This window comes from Artemia sp. Qi Xiang Cuo, chromosome 17 (genome assembly GCF_049724085.1).
Source record: "Artemia sp. Qi Xiang Cuo chromosome 17, ASM4972408v1, whole genome shotgun sequence".
Taxonomy (NCBI): domain Eukaryota; kingdom Metazoa; phylum Arthropoda; class Branchiopoda; order Anostraca; family Artemiidae; genus Artemia; species Artemia sp. Qi Xiang Cuo.
This window is the reverse complement of record NC_142810.1, coordinates 25,746,911-25,764,797: the sequence shown is the minus strand read 5'-3', so window position 1 is coordinate 25,764,797 and position 17,887 is coordinate 25,746,911. Positions and strand designations below refer to the sequence as shown.

The 17,887-nt window shown below is 35.7% G+C and overlaps 1 protein-coding gene across 2 annotated transcripts in view; it reads left to right on the top strand.

The window, feature by feature from the left end:
- Window positions 1-17,887, top strand: part of LOC148942048 (proton channel OtopLc-like) — a 111,486-nt gene that overhangs the window by 29,203 nt on the left and 64,396 nt on the right. For both annotated transcript variants that reach the window (XM_089103511.1, XM_089103510.1), the window contains exons 4-6: window positions 653-749; window positions 7,768-7,953; window positions 10,099-10,259. In XM_089103511.1, coding sequence (XP_088959637.1) covers window positions 653-749; window positions 7,768-7,953; window positions 10,099-10,259 — 444 coding nt within the window. The remainder of the gene's footprint in view (window positions 1-652; window positions 750-7,767; window positions 7,954-10,098; window positions 10,260-17,887) is intronic.

The window sequence follows — 17,887 nt, the reverse complement described above, 5'->3', positions numbered from 1 at the left end:
TCTTCTTTACTCAGTAAGTCCTCTACAAAGAGTTCATATTGTATATTGAATATTCTTGCTGTTCAACTGGCGAATACTATTAATTTATTATTATTCAATGTTAAGCATAATCTCCTGACACTATCTATCTGTTTCTTTTCTTATGATTTGTTTCTAGTTGCAGCGCCACCTTCAAACTTAACTAGTCATATATGCAAGCGGGGGGGGGGGTTCTTCTATCGGGTCTTGATTTCCCTCTTCTTTCCCAATTGCTTCTTGAAAAAATTGTGTGTTTTATTTTTTTGTGTTTCGTCCGGTAGGGCGTCTACTGTAGCGTGGTTAGTAATTAATCTTATTAATAAATTAACATGAATCTTAACAGGATTTAGAAAAATGTATTTTTGCCCCTCAACCCACTTGCCCGGGGTAAAAAAATTTTCGCTCCTCGTGAATTGACGCATTGCCGTCAATTCACGTCAACTTGAATGCTCCTTTGCTTGTCGTTAGGGAAAATCCGTCATTTCTACATTTTGTGCATAGAAAACTATCATCTATCTGCAACATTACTGGTAAGTCTTACTCTTTAACTGATTCAATAATTTGTATTACGCACAACCCTGTATTAATGTATTGTATATGGATTACGAGTGTGAAAAAAAATTCTATTTTCTAGAGTTTTTACATCTACATCTATTTCGTTGCTATATGGTTTCTTGTGGACGTATATTTCACAGTAAATGAAGCATGCTTAACTCCCTTTAGAAGATTTGGTAAGTAGCTATTCTACTAAATTCTTTTTGTACAGTCGCATTTCTGTAAGCTGAAGTGACAAGAAAAATTCGGCGTTCTTCTGTGAAATTTATACAGAACTCACTGTAGCTCGGCTAAAATTAACAAACCACAACAGTTCAAAAAAAAGTACTGCATATATATATATATATATATATATATATATATATATATATATATATATATATATATATATATATATATATATATATATATATATATATATATATATATATATATATATATATATATATATATATATATATATATATATATATATATATATATATATATATATATATATATATATATATATATATATATATATATATATATATATATATATATATATATATATATATATATATATATATATATATATATATATATATATATATATATATATATATATATAAGAAGATAATCTGAAGGTTATAAGAAGATAATCCCCCTAAGAGGGTAATAAGTACTGAAGATAGTAAAGTCGATTAGTTTGTTAGGTGAGAGAAACATATTCTGTCTTTGCATCACCATCTCTTGGTGGTAAGGGAAAACTAAGGGAAAGCTCGAAAAATTTTTTTTATGTGGTCCCAGTTTTAAGCATCAAAAAGATTGTAATTCAACAAAGTGTTATTTTCTAACTTTTTGCGCTTGAAGAGACAATTTTTTGTTTCTTTTTGGAGGAAGGATTCAGTATCGGGCAAATAATGATCCTTTAAGTTTAAATAGCCCTTCACTTGCATTTGAAAACTTAAAATTTTTAACGTATTTAAAGTTCAGATATATTTAATTCGACTAGTTAAATAGAAGCTCATGGAATTTAGTTTATAGATCTAGCAGTCTGTTCAGTTTTGACTAAAGAGCAAATGCAACTCAAACGATTATAAGTTGGAGGTAGGTAGCATCTTCAATCCTACTCGAGGGACATTTTTGGTTGTTGTCGGCTGATTTTTTCCATTTCTTGAACTTTTTGTTTATATATTTTTTTTCTTTTCTATTCTTTTTAGGCTTAATTTCTCCATTCAAGGCAGTTTCATATACGAGTGAATATCAGCTCTTTTTACTTTCCCTTTGTTCTTTAGTTTTCGTTAAAATGATTTCTTTGCTTTGTTTATCCTCATTTTAAATCTATTTAGTGTGTGTGTTAACAGAATGAATATTTCTGATGAGTCAGAAACTTAACAATAGTTGTGACACCACGACTGTCCCATATATGTCATTTTCCCAGCTTCATCAATTTCATCACCATACTCCCCACCTTCACGTCCACTATCTCAACTCAGTCTGTATGACCCTCAGTATGTCGACATAAAAACAACCAGGTGTCCCTTGTTACGCATACTAACACTGTCTCTGCCCCTTATTCTCCGTTTTGGTTCTTATACCTTCTTGTTTTGTTATGTTTTATTGCTTTAAGACTTTGTTTAAAAACAGTTGAGAAACGGCAATGATAATTGCTTTTGTTGAGTTTAGCAAGTTTGTTTATCGGTGTTCTGATTGTTTCTGAGTTGGGTTGACTGAGTCATTTTATCTTCATTTAGTTGAGTTACTTGAGTTTCAGCGTACTGAACTTCAGACATTTAGTTTTCTCCTGTTTTGTCAGACAATTGATGAGTTTTATTAATTATTAGGTTTAATATTAAGGTACTTGTGCATTATATCTAACCCACCGCTATAGACTGTACAAGGAAACCAGACAGGAAACCAGACAAATGGGTATTTGCTAGATAAATGGATCGCAAAGCGTGATTTCTTATTGCACTTACAATATTTAAACTGTTGTTTTTTGGGGTTTAGGGGGGGAAGGTACCTAGGTGAAGTTAGGTAACGTATTTAATATATATTATGCTTTAACCACCCCCCCCCCTGCCCTAATGTACAAATATATATCCCAAATTTTTTTCTAAACTGTTATATTTTCATCCTATTTTATTTCATTAGCATTAACCAAACTTGACTTCTTTGGTGTATAGCGGTGGGTTAGATATAATGCAAAAGTACCAATATTAACTTTAACTTTTATTTAATATTTAGATTAAAATTTATTAATTTTAATTTAGTTTTATATTAATTAGTCAATCGTGTCATCTTGTTTAAAGTTCAATGGGCTTCGTTTTCCATGTTCACTTCTGTATCATAAAAGCTCTATATTGCATTTATCGTGATAGATGTGCACCCATCATAGGCAGCCAGATGGCCGTGAGCTGATGAACCTAACCTAGCCAAAGCGGACTAGCCTGAGGAAAAAATACACCCTATCTTAATATAAATCACACCATTATATCCAACATAACAGAAAGCCCTATTTTAGAGGTTCCAAGCTCCCATCTAAAAAAATATGGACTTCTATTTTATTTCCTTAGAAATAATACATCACAAAGAAGGGCTTATTTGTTTTTTGTTGTTTCTCCCCCAGGAAAGATAGTAACCGATTGTCCTAGAAGATCGGAAGAAGCAGCTTTTAAACAGAAATAAAAGTTCTAGTTTCCTTTTTCAAATGACCAAACATAGTGTGCAACGGGAAAGTGGCATTTTCTGCCATTTGTGGCGCCAAACTACGATTTTGCCTCAAAGATGACCAATTTACAAAATTATGATAATGCCAATCGATTTGAAAACATGAAGAATTATGAAGAATTTGAAGAATTCGATTTGAAGAATGATGAAATCTTAATCTTCCCAATGGTGGCGCATTCTGTTCTTATAACTTGCGTCGTCAATGCAGCATAAATAGTCAAACAGTCCGTGGTAACGAACTGTAAGTAAGAAGCGACCCCGGCTCAATAGTACCCGAAACTCTAAAAAACCGAATTTTGATACCAATAGATACATCAAAAGAATTGGATTTTTATGCTGATTCCAAAAAAACAAGCTTCATCAAGTTTAGTCTTACCCATCAAATGTTACGAGCCTGAGAAAATTTTCCTTATTTTCAGAAAAAGAGGGAAATATCCCTGAAAGTCATAGAATCTTAATGAAAATCACACCATCATATTCCGCGTATCAGAAAACCACGCTGTAGAGGTCTCAAGCTCCTATCTGCAAAAATGGGGAATTTTGTATTTTTTTTGCCAGAAGAAAGATCACGGATGCGTGTTTATTTATTATTATTTTTTTTCCAGGGGTGATTGTATCAACCAAGTGATCCTAGAAAATCACTAGAGGGCTCATTTGAACGGAAATTAAAAGTTCTAGTGCCCTTTTTAAGTGACCAAAAAATCAGAGGGCAATAGGCCCCCCATGCTAATATTTTTCCAAAAGTCACCGGATCAATATTTTGAGATAACCATTTTGTTCAGCATATTCGAAAAATCTAATAAATATGTCTTTGAGGATGACTTAACCCCCCCCCCCATAGTACCCAGGGGAAGGGCTCCAAGTTATGAACTTTGCCCATTGTTTACATGTAGGGGGAGGGGGGTTAAGCGGGACCCCCCGATAAGACCCAATGATCAGAGATTAAATTAAAAAACAAGTTTTTTCAACTGGAAGTAAGGAGCAACATTAAAACTTAAAACAAACAGAAATCATTACTTGTATGAGGGAGTTTGCCCCCTCGTCGATACCTTGCTCTTTGCGCTAAAGTTTTTTCTTAGTACTTTCAAAAGAGCTATTTATTCTAATTAAACGGCCTTTGTGATTCAGGGGTTATTTTTAAAGAATTGGAATAAAACTCAAACTTTTGCGTAAAGAGCGAGGTATTAATGAGGGGGTGAACTCACTCATATATGTAATAATTTCTGTCCGTTTTAAGTTTTAATTTTTCTTCTTACTTTTAGTTGAAAAAACTTTTTTTTTAATTTAATTAATAATGGTTACCATTGTAATGCTTAATTTGACTCAGTTTATTCACCTTAATCTTCCTAAAATTATGGTTGGCGGTGTGTAACCAAGCATAAGCTACAATGAACGAAGAGTCATTAGTCAATGTGTAGGCGGGGGGAGGAGAGTAGAAATTAATCTCTCATTTTCCATCGTTTAGACCAATCCTGAATAAGAGCGCTGCAGGGTGATACCTCCCTTATTAATGCAGAAAAATTTTCTGACATTTATTTTAAAGCTTCATTTAACTAAACCGACTCGCTTCACGTTGCATGAAATTATATATAGGTGTATGAAAGTGCCCATCAGCTATTATAAAGGAGGGGTGGTGAGTCATTTTGTTGGCAGGGGGAGCAGATGCCTAAAAGATTGTAATTTCATGCTCAAATATCCTAACTCTCTCTAAGCCTTTTGATAAGAAGGCGTATAGAATCTGTTTTAGGGAAGGGAGGGGTCGAGAATCTGTTTTAGGGAAGGGAGGGTCGAAAATCTATTTTAGGGAAGGGAGGGGTCGAGAACTAGTATCTGATACTTGACCCGCAGAAATATTCTGTGGTCTATGTCTTTATTATTGGTGCTAGGGGGGAAAATAGTGCCCCTTTCTTAGTGACAGTCTTTTTGTATGCAGTATAACGTATTTCATTCACATGCCTACCGGCACAGAGGTGGAAAGGACGAAGTGGGGTGCCATGAGTCTTGTCAGGAATTGTATTGAGGGGGGAGGGTGGCATGTGCCTTTAGAAACTTTGTTTTTAGTGATTTTAAATGGTAATATTTTTCTTCATATATTCGTATAAAATGTTGCAATGTATTTATACATCCAAAAAACTTACTGTGAATCCAAAAAAAAGTAATGCGTTTAAACATCACGAAACCCTATTGCAGGTCGTGATGGCTTCCTCCGCGTAAAAGATCAAAAGTCACGCAGAATTTCCATACATATGAACAATACCCCTCTCCGCCTATCCGAAATTATTTAGCAAAAATATTGCTAAGTACTTATTCACGTTAAAATTTGATTTATTGTCCCAATTTTTTTAAGACGACTGAAGCCGCTGAATTGGAGCAAGAAGATTTTTTAAAGTACTAAAAAAATCTTAGCGTAACAAGTGACGAATTGAGGAAGGCGTAGTTCCTCTCATATACGGAAGGATTTCTGTTCGTTTTAAGTTTATTTGTTGTTCCTTACTGTCAGTTCAAAAAAACTGGATTTGTTTTTATTTAATATAAACAGTAACGGGGAAGGGGGTTAATCCTGACCTGTTACCCCAAAGCTAATTAGATTCGGTACCCTTACATCGCCATTGTTTCAAAAAGATATAAAGTGTCCATATTTCTACAACGAATTTCCATGAAGCCTAGACGTTAAAACCTTGTAGTCAGTGATCCAAGGCTCGCTATCGTTCAAAAAAGGGAGGGGGTGGCTCACATCAGCCGCAGTTGATTTGAGTACGGATTCCGGGGTAGTCTAAGGAGCTTAAAATGAATATTGGAATGCACATGCTCGAACTAAAGTAGAACGCGACGATTTTAGCGTATAAAGAAGAAATTAGCCTACAATGACCAAGGATTTCTATTTTTTTAGCTGTTAAAAAAATATGAAAACGAATCAAACTGCACATCATTCAAACCTTCAGAATGGCTTTTACGCGTTGTAAACAAAAACAAAGTCGATATTTGACTCTGCGAGAATGTATAAGCGTTTGAACAAGAAAATCCCCCTCCCCATTTTTGGGTAGAACCAAGATTTATCGTCATATGGAAAGAGAAATGTCATGTATATAGATGTAACACTTAACCTGAGATTGATCTGTGAATTATGCTGTTTCAAAAGAGGCGTGAGTTGTCCATATAGACAGGGTTGGTGGCACAGGCCCAAGGGCCTCATCCGCAGCCCTCAAACTACGCGGCCAGTAAGTCTTGGCATGAGTCTGGTTTCAGCAATAATTGTAATATTCACCTTTCAAATTAATGCACCTATGATAAATGAATGATAATTTGAGCATACTGGTGCTGGGAATTATTTCCCAAACGGTCCCAAATAATCCCGATTTTAAAGTTGTGCAATTTGTCACTATAGATGGCGTTAGATGAGGGAGGATGTCTTAGAGTCCAACATGACACCCTCTAGCTGTTTAGATTATCAATCCTGACATCGCTCTAATTTCAAAAAGCACTTAAGTGTCCATATTTATTCTAGATATATCTATAAGGAAATTTATATAGGCGGGTTGGGTCAAGGAATGATCCAAATGTCATGGATTATTCCCTAGACGATCTCGGGATTCTGATCCAAAAGAGGTGTTAAATATTTACATGGCTTGATTGGGGATGAGCATGTTGAGTCCTAGGATCCTACCAATTGTCCTTGATTTATTCAGGATAAAATCAATGATTCCAATTTTAATAAAGTGTAACCTGGCCACCTATATACTAAATGCACATTTTGGAACCTCAATTTTTAAATTATTCACATAATTTGGCTCCCCATCTCCTATGAGAGACATTTTATGTCATCAAAGGAGGTATGGTTTGAGGTTCTTCCAAAATGCTTATTAACATGGATATTTCATAATTTCGGTCCAATGCCGAGGGCTCTGTGGGCACAAAATGCCCAAACAAGACTGACAGGTAATCCGGCGTTATTTGACCAATTAAAAAGGCACTAGATATCCGCATTTGCGATCGAATGAGCTTTCGACCAACTTTTTGCGAATATCTGTTCAATATTGACGAGACTTCAAAAAAATGCATAGGAGGCAAATTACTTCTTACTAAGCCTTACTCTTCTTACTCTTACTATGCTATTCATTGACTGTGATGTCAAACCGGGCCCTGATATTTTTCTCGAGAAGATTCTTTGTCGAGGAGACTGTCGGACTCTTGGGGAGATTCCAACCACGAGGAATTTATTCATGAGCCTACGTGTGTTGGAAAAACTCTTATCAGATTTACATATTTAGGGGGATATGGTCCCCGTACATCTCTTTTTTGGCTACTTCACTGGTAAAACTTTATATATTGCTCATAAGTTAGACCAATTCATCCCGTTTCCTTTTAGGCTAAGACATAAAATCATATCACTTCCTATTAACTGATTATATTCACAAGAAAACTTCCTAAAATTTTAACGAAAAAAAAATGCCAGGAAAAATAAAAATTTTCATTCTGTTATAGGTGTAATAATCAAAAGTCGAGCACGAAATTTGACAGAGTCATATGATGTCAGCCCTACTCCAACAAGGGAAGAGGGAGAAGAAGGCGAGAAAGATGCCTTTGTTTTAAACGAGGACAGGCCTGATAAAATTTGGGAGGAAGAGTCAGCTCATTATGGATCATTTTACTTGAGAATTGGTGCTGTAGGTATGTTATCATTGAAATAAAATTCAATCAGAATAGTTTCGGACTATACAGTACTTAGTTTGTTTGTTTGTCTGCTATCCATTCCAAAGCGAATCACAGTAGAACAAATATACAGTATCGACAAAGGATATACTCTCCATTACAAATAAGTGACACAGATTTAAAACCACTCAAGGTTCATACTTCGCCTTCGTGCATGCGCGATTCCGATGTACACATCACGAAAAGCCTATGGAAAAACCTGTTTTTTTGTCCGACAACTAGCAACTAAACTAAGGTTCTGACGTACGAGGCATGTTTTTTAAGTAAGTACCGTTTTACGATTACGCCGCCACAGTGCTACGGTCGCCGTTCTGCGCATGCACGCTGGTTACCTACATCTCTTGTCTACGCACTGACGCCATTACAGTCTGATTCTTAATTGTATACGTTGTTTACTGAGTGTTTAAGATGCCTCCGACAATCGTGAGTCCCGCCGATTGTGAAGTACGGGCGGTTATACGATTTCTTAGTGCTAAAGGCGTAAAACCGCTCGATATTCATCGTGAGATCTGTGAAGTTTACGGACGAAACATTATGAGTGATGGAATGGTAAGGAAATGGGTGAGAATCAAAACAACGATCCATGGAATGGCGACATTCATCATCACCCAAAAAAGTGAAATTTCCCGGGCAGAAATTTTTTGCTTAAATTTCACTTTTTTGGGTGATGATGAATGCCGCCATTCCATGGATTGTTGTTTTGATTCTCACCCATTTCCTTACCATTCCATCACTCATAATGTTTTGTCCGTAAACTTCACAGATCTCACGATGAATATCGATCGGTCGAGAAGGGTTAGGCACAAGAGGGGTTAGGGACAAACTTCATTTTTATGCGACTTGAACCATAACATATTATTTTTCTCTGTGGTAATGGCTATTCAGCCTACTTTGCACGAAGTAAGTCTACGGCTTGATCCCTTGCTGAACCGTTTTGTTTAATGGTGTTAAATGCCCTCTTTTACGGCAGGAAATACTGGAAAGAGTCATAAAACGGCCAAGAGGGGATGAGAGGGAGTTTTATTTTTCTGTTTCCATTTGGCTTAACCAGTAGTATAATTGAATCGACTACAATCAATGGCTCTGATTCTCAGCTCGTAATACCTCTTTTCCAATTGCGTTCAAATAACTCAACGGCCGATTTCAAAACTACACTTACTTGAAATATATCTCTAAATTTAAACGTTTTGTTTATTACGCTAGCTTTATAGTTAATTTGTAAAGTTATATGTTAGAAGGGAGTATTTTTGCTCTCCAATCCCCGAAGAAATGAGTTGTTCTTTATTTCACACTATCGAATATCTCACTACTTCAGTTTATCTTAAATTTAATTGATGTTTTCATTTGTTGTTTTTTTTGTGTTTTTTTTTTCTAAGTAGTTGGAAGTGCTAAACATTCTATAGACTTCTGCATTTGTCTGGCAGTCATTTATTGATAACAACGAAAGGCCGTCAGAATTTTGTTTCGGAATAGGGGTAACTCATTTACAGAAAGAAAGTTGGCTGTGTCCGAGTACGTTGTGACATTATCGTCAAAAAGTACGTATGTTTACTTAATCGTTCACATTTAGAGGTAGTCTGGAGACCCAAACTGTGGGACTGAATGAATAATAAATTTCACCCTATTTTGAGTCACGTTTTGCTTTTGCTTTTATTTTTATTTATTATATTGTTTACTTTACTTTGATCATAATAATAGAAATTATTGTATAATAATGAAAACGATTATAATGAGGCACTCAATGGTGTTACCTTTAAAAAGTATCTATTTGTGTATATTTTACACATTTTGAGGAATTTGACCGTCCAAACTGTGGGTGTTCATGAAAAGTATGTATCTCTCTATTTCGGCTTGCTTTGTGATTATTTTGTCAGTTATATTATTATCATTTACTTTAATTTCAACAGAGATCTGAATGAATACCAAAAATACAAGTTTGTTTTAAAGAATAAAAAGAGAAAAGGTCAGCGTTACTCGAAGTTAAGTCATAAGGCTGACCGCTTAGGTTTAATTTTATTATCTGTTAAGATGCTCCTTGTGATGTAAGTTATTTAGCCATTTTTATGCCGTATTAAATGATTACTAAATATAATTATCTTTCAGTTTTTGGTGTTGGAAGTGTAATTTATTCCTGGCTGGAATTTGGACAGTATTTTGAGCTCAAAAATGATCCCGCTTGTCATAATATTATGCTGGCCCTTTCACCAGCTGCTGGTGCTGTCTTCACATTTGTCCAGACTGTCTTTGTTTTTTTAAACTCCAAGGTTTGTTTGCAATAAAGAACGTGTCCATAATAAAAAAAAAACGACACAAAATTAAATTCCAATCATATTTTCGCTACTCATTGTAATGCAAAGACTTTATGCTCGTGAGCATGTAGTTAAAAGAGGATAGACTGTTTTCTAGACGAAACATTCAAGAGCAGCTTTGAGAATGTAACTTGGCAGTGAGGTAGTAAATGCTGTGGTTCACAAGCTCAACTGTCTCCTGTCAAACCTAGCATTTGTATTTCCAAGTTTTCAAGACAAAAACTAAATTGTGCTTGTTTTTTTTCGTTTTTTTCTTCTTCTTCTTATGAACGAAAGAATTATATAAAGGTAGGCTACAGAGTTAAATAATCAGGTGAATAATTGAAGATCGTTCATTTTTATACAATCAGCATTTTTGCAACTTGTTGAAATGCATGCTCGTAAGCATGTAGTTAAAGGAGGATAGACTTAATGTTTTCTAGACGAAACATTCAAGAGCAGCTTTGAGAATGTAACTTGGCAGTGAGGTAGTAAATGCTGTGGTTCACAAGCTCAACTGTCTCCTGTCATAACCTAGCATCTGTATTTTCAAGTTTTCAAGATAAAAACCAAATTATGTGTTTTGTTTTTGTTTTTGTTTTTTACGGCAAAATTAGAATTAGAATTAGGTAATAATTAGAGATTGTAGGCCTACATGTTTCTACAATCAGCATTTTTGCTACACGTTGAAATACAAACATCACATGCTCTTGAGCTTGTAGTTAAAGGAAGATAGACTTAATGTTTTCTAGAGGAAACATTAAAGAACAATTTTAAGAATGTAGTTTGGCAGTGAGGTAGTAAATGCTGCGGTTGACAAGCTCAGCTGTCTCCTGTCAAAACCTTGCATCTGTGTTTCAAGTTTTCAAGGCAATAACCAAATTGTGCTTGTTTTTTTTTTTTTTTTTTTTTTTTTTTTTGTTTCTTTTTTTTTTTTTTTTTTTTGAATGGCAGAACTAGCTGAAGATGCATAGTTAAAGAATCAAGTGAATAATTGGAGATAGTAAATTTGTCTACAATCACCTACATTTACAACATATTACAATGTTAGACATTAACAATTTTAGTAGGTAATTGTTTGCTCAATTTATGGTTTATTTCAAGAAATTAGTTTTGATCGTATTGTTGCTAAAACGAGAAGTATCACGGTATCAGAAAAATTTAGGTAGTAAAATGTAGTACTTTATTACTCAATAGCTGTTTCAGCTTTGTTGATCGTGTTTTTCCATTTTAAATACTTATAAATTTCTATTTAAACTGGTTGTTTCTTTATTTGGTCCTATGATGCAAATTAAAGTCTTGCTAGTGACGGAAATTTTCAAAGTTGATTATATTTTGAGAACCATATAGGCTACACAAAAATACACATAAGGCTTATACACACGAATACATGCTCAGATTTTTTTTCTGTATTTCAAATTTATTTTAGTTAAGACTAGTCACCAAAACTATTCATTTTGGGTATTAAAATCTCATTTTGAGATTTTTCGAAATCTCTTCTTCTTAAAATTCGAATTTTCGATTTACGTCTTATGTAATTGTGGTGAATAATAAAATTGCTTGAACAGCTGAGGAGGAGGTAGTTGGTCCCATAGCTCCAAAAAAAATAACTCTTGGGATTTCCCCAATATTTCTCCTTAGCTGTTTTTCGCTTACATGTCAGTTTTTCTTATATTAATTAAAAAAACTGTCCGAAAAAAAAGTTTTTCAAAGAAAAGTAAAGGCTATTTTAAACTTAAGCTCAGGAGATACAAATACCTGTTAAAATTCAAACTCAAAACGACCAGAAATTACTATTAAAGAATAAATGAAACCAAACACGAACAGAAATTAAATAAACAATCATAGCAAAAAACATACAACAAGTAATAATATAAATGAATAAATAGATCTTAAAGCGAGTTATGTTTAGATTGAATATGAAAATCAAGCTTAAAACGAAAACAAATATTTTGCAATTAAAGTATAAATGAAACTTAAAACGAGCAGAAATTAAATAACAATCAATGCGAACAAACATACAATATATATTAATGTAAATGAATAAATAAATCTTAAAACGAGTGAAGCTTAAATTGAATATGCAAATCAAGTTTGAATCGAATAAAAATAACTACAAACAAGAGATTGGGTATCGCCTCATAGTAGAAGCCTAAAACCTACTGCGTCATTGGCGCTTTACTGAAAACAATTCTTTCATTAATTAAGATTTTATGGAATAAATATCAGCATATGTTTATTAAATTGAAAATGCACATTTTTTTCAGTAAACTCATTTGAATTTTTATTCAGTAAAGTACAAATTATATTCTGGCTCTTAGAAAGCATAGGGGTTTTGAACCTTACTCATATTAATTTATGCTCGTATTGAGTTTGACTTTAATATTTGTTTTAATATTTGTTCGTTTTGGGTTTCATTTATTTATTGATACTGATTTGGGATAGTTGTATGCTTGGTAGATTATATGATAGTCCGGACGCCAGGTGTTGCAAGTGTGAATAATACCACGACGGAATGGGGCTGCTACGAGAATTAGCCTACCCTCCACCCCCTAAATTGACCATGCGGATTCAAAAATACCAATGGCACTTGCTTGCGAGTAGTGGAACACTCCAAAACTTGACATTTTATTATATTTTGGTGTTTCATGCAAGAAAATGCATGTTCCACAAAGTTTGAGGTGCAGTTTTCCATTTTTCCATACAAGCATCCCTTCCATAAGAAATAATGGGAAGGATTCGGAGAATCCTTAAATTACAACTCTTGCCCTGAGGGCTGTGGGGGAGTTGTCATCCTCAAAGATCTAATTTCCAGAACTTAAAACTACGTTAAATAAACTGGCTGTCCCAAAATTTTGAGTGGATATGTGTCAAGGAAATGTGGGCGTGACAGGGGGGTTAGTTGCCCTCAAATCACTTTCGACTATTAAAAAGGGCACTAGCCCTTTGAATTTCCAATCGAATGAGCTTTTTTTTGAAGTTTTTACGACACCGCCTTCTATAATAACCTTATATGCCCCAGGGGCATAACTTAAAACCCTTGCCCTGAGGGTTGTGGGGGATTGTCCTCCTCAAAAATAAATTTTATATTTGGAAATCAACTATGCTGAACGAAATGCCTATCTCAAAATTTTGATTGGATGTGATTGGGGGAATGATGGGCAGGGGGGGGGGGGGCTAGGGGCCCGCCAATCACTTTCGGCTATTAAAAAGGGCACTATCCCTTTTAATTTCCAATCGAATGAGCCTTTTTTTAAGTTTCTAAGACAACGCCTTCTATAGAAACCTTACATGTCCCCAGGTCATAACTTAAAATCCTTGCCACGAGGGTTGTTGGGGAGTGTTCTGCTCAAAAATATGTTTTGTATCTGGAAATCAACTACGCTGAACAAAACGGCTATCTCAAAATTTTGATTTGACGTGTTTGGGGAAATGATGGGCGTCGGGGGGGGGGGGGGGCTTGTTGCACTGCAATGACTTTCGACTATTAATTAGGGCACTAGCCCTTTAATTTCCAATTGAATGAGCCTTTTTTGAATTTTCTACGACAACGCCTTCTATAAAAACTTTATATTCCCCCAGGGCATAACTTAAAACACTTGACCTGAGGGTTGTGGGGGAATCTCCTCCTCAAAAATATATTTTCTATCTGGAAATCAACTACGCTGAACAAAATGACTATCTAAAAATTTTGATTGGATGTGTTTGGGAAAAAGATGGGCGGGGGGGGGGGGTCAGGGGGGCTAGTTACACTCCAACCACTGTCGAATATTAAAAAGGGCACTAGTCCTTTAATTTCCAATCGAATGAACCTGTTTTTAAGTTTCTACGACAACGCCTTCTATAAAAACCTTATATGCCCCCAGAGCATAACTTAAAACCCTTGCCCTGAGGGCTGTGGGGGAGTATCCTCCTCAAAAATATATTTTATATCTGGAAATCAACTACGCTGAACAAAATGGCTATCTGAAAATTTTGATTGGATGTGTTTGGAAAATGATGGGCGTCGGGGGGAGGGGGAGGGGGGCTAGTTACACTCTAATCACTTTCGACTATTAAAAAGAGGGCATTAGCCATTTAATTTCCAATCGAATGAGCCTGTTTTGAAGTTTCTACGACAACGGCTTCTATAAAAACCTTATATGCCCCCAGGGCATAACTTAAAACCCTTGCCCTGAGGGTTGTGGGGGAGTTTCCTCCTCAAAAGTATATTTTCTATTTAGAAATCCACTACCCTGAACAAAATGGCTCTCTCAAAATTTTTATTGGGTGTGTTTGGGGGAATGATGGGCGTGGGGGGAGGGCTAGTTGCCCGCTAATAATTTTCGACTATTAAAAAGGGCACTTGCCATTTAATTTCCAATCGAATGAGCCTGTTTCGAAGTTTCTACGACAACGCTTTCTAAAAAAACCTTTTATGACCCCCGGGCATAACTTAAAACCCTTGCCCTGAGGGTTGTGGGCGAGTATCCTCCTCAAAAATATATTTTCTATCTAGAAATCAATTACGCTGAACAAAATGGCTATCTCAATATTTTGATTGGATGTGTTTGGGGGAATGATGGGCGTGGGGGAGGGGGGCTAGTTACCCTCCAATCATTTTTGACTATTAAAAAGGGCACTAGCCCTTTAATTTCCAGTCGAATGAGCCTGTTTTGAAGTTTCTACGACAACGCATTCTACAAAAACCTTATATGCCCCCGGGGCATAACTTAAAACCCTTGCCCTGAGGGTTGTGGGGGAGTGTCCTCCTCAAAAATATATTTTCTATCTGGAAATCAACTACGCTGAACAAAATGGCTATCTGAATATTTTGAGTGGAGGTGTTTGGGGAAATGATGGGCGTGGGGGGGGGGGAGGGGGGCTAGTTAAACTCCAATCAATTTCTACTTTTAAAAAAGGCCCTAGCTCTTCAATTTCCAATCGAATGAGCCTGTTTTGAAGTTTCTACGACAACGCCTTCTATAAAAACCTTATATGCCCCCAGGGTATAACTTAAAACCCTTGCCCTGAGGGCTGTGAAGGAGTATCCTCCTTAAAAATATATTTTCTATCTGGAAATCAACTACGCCGAACAAAATGGCTATCTCAAAATTTTGATTAGATGTGTTCGGGGGACTGATGGGCGTGGGGGGGGGGCTAGTTGCCTTCCAATAATTTTTGACTATTAAAAAGGGCACTAGAACTCTCGATTTCCAATCGAATGAGCCCCCTTTGAAGCTTCTGCGACGACCCCTTCCATATGTAATGCCTCTGAGAAAAAATAATAAATAATAATAAAACATTGGAGCCGTATGACCTTTACTATAGGCAACGCTACAGCGTTGCCTCTGAAATCGTTCCCATTCTTAAACTTGACCATCTCAAACCTTAGAATTAACATATATGAATATGCCTGTAATGGGAACATATAGCATTTCATTAAAAGCTGAAAAACTTACAAAGTAATGTATATCGTAACAAATTGCTTAGATACCACAAAAATACTCAGGAATTTCATATCAATTCATAAAGCTGTCGAAGCAGGCACGAGATCAATGGGGTTTGGGACCCCCCTCCCCAATATTAGGATTTTTTTAGAGTGTTATAGCTACTTACATTATGGAGATACATATTTCTGATAAATCTTTTGTTTCTCTTTTTGTTTCGAAGTTCCCCTCTCACTTGGATAAAATAAGTGTATGGTTGTGCCTGTAATAAATAGGCGCACATTCACTGGTCCCATGAAACACATATTCAATATATCCACACTTCAGTGCTTCCATTTCACTAATGTGGAAATAAAGTATGTAAGTGCAAAAAAAAAGTATAACTAAGTAGGACAAAATCCGGAAGTAAATAAGCTATTGTCCTTACTGTTTGAACAGGAATGTTAACAGGAAATTGCTTCTTACGCTATACTTCCAGTGTTTCCACTTCAAAATTTTTCAATCCCTAAAAGGCTGGTGGAAAATCCCTAGAGATCCCTATTTTCAATACCAAAATCCCTAAGAGTTTCCCCATTTTCTGACTTCTTTCCATGTTACAAGTAAAGTCTTGATAGGCTGACTTTAATAGCATTTGTTCAAGACGACTTATTTTGCAACTCAAGACAATTTACGTGTACCAAAATATCTTCTTTTTATATCTTCATTTAAAACAATGCTTTGTATTTATCGACTAGTTAAGTTCCGTTTTGATTTATAGATTCCGAGTCCAGATGTCAGATTCTGGACCATGTGATTATATTTCATTTATTTGTTTGTCTTAGCCATTATTTTTTCCTTCTCTATTACTAATTTTGCAACACCCTCGTTTTTATTTGAATTGTTACGAAGGACTGGCATGAATGATATCCAACCGGTCACTTTTTCACGCATTATTTTTGTTTTGACTTTTTTTATATTGGTTTGTTAATTTGAAGCAGAGTATAGTTGCAAAAATGATCACTTAAAGCTTGATTTAAGGACAGCGCCTGCATTTTGATCTTTTAAGTTATTCGATTTTAACTAGTGTAGACTGCTACATGCCTCCCAGTTTTCCAGAAAATGCCGCATGTAGACGCACTTTAAACTGTATTCAGAAAAATTTAATGAGAATTGTCAAATGATAAGATTTAAGAGAAAACACCAAATACTAAGATTAATACCCCGAGTCATCGTTGTTGTCGCCATCCCCATCGTCTTTCCCAATGCCTAAAAAAGCGACCCCATTTGGACGCAATCGCATCGAATTTCACGGAATTCATTTTTTTCTTTAAACTCTCGGTGAACGTAGGGATACCGTTACGTTTCATCCCATACTTGACAGAAATCGTCGCAGCCAAAATTACGTTTATGAGCCCATTCCTCTTTTCATTTTTTACTGTTTTCATAACGCTGAAAAGTCTTTCCACGACAACATTCGAGCAGGGAAGTCCAAAAATAAACTGAATGACATGAAGAACGCTAGTGAACTTTAACACTCCACTTAGCGTCTTGATGGACGCCACCCAGTTTAAAAAATTAATGGGGTTTCCATCACTTAGCAAACTGTCGTCTGGACTAAGCAGCATCAGCGCCCACCACTCTTTTTCAACCAGCCCAAAATCCCACGAGGGGTGCCCGAACTTTTGGCAAAAATTGCCGCAACGATGGAATATACCATCCAACGTGACTTTTGGGTCTACAATCTCTACAAAGTTGTAAATGTCGTGATCAAATGGAAACCGGTTGACTAGCTGGGACACAGCTTCAATATAAAATTTATGGGCAACCTTTTTGATGCTCTTGCATTTCTCCGTGAACTTTGTATCTTTTCCTTGTAAGAAAAACAGACGGATGGTCGCTACTGGTCCCAGGTAAACCTTAGAGGCGGGTAGGAAGAACTCTTCTTCTTTAAGGTTGACAGACTCAATTTGTTTCACATAGTCTTTTACCATGAAATTTTTACAAAGGCTCTTCACAACTTCTAGTACTTCTTTTTTAAGCACGTAAAATCGTGGCGCATCTGCCTGGCATAGAGTATTAAGGTCATTGAATACGCCCAAAGCATAGTCAACAAATTCGAAAAGAATCCTTTGGTATGGATTCTTCAGTGTCAAAAGTGTCTGGTCGTTGCCATGAGTCGGGTCTTGTTCAGCCAGT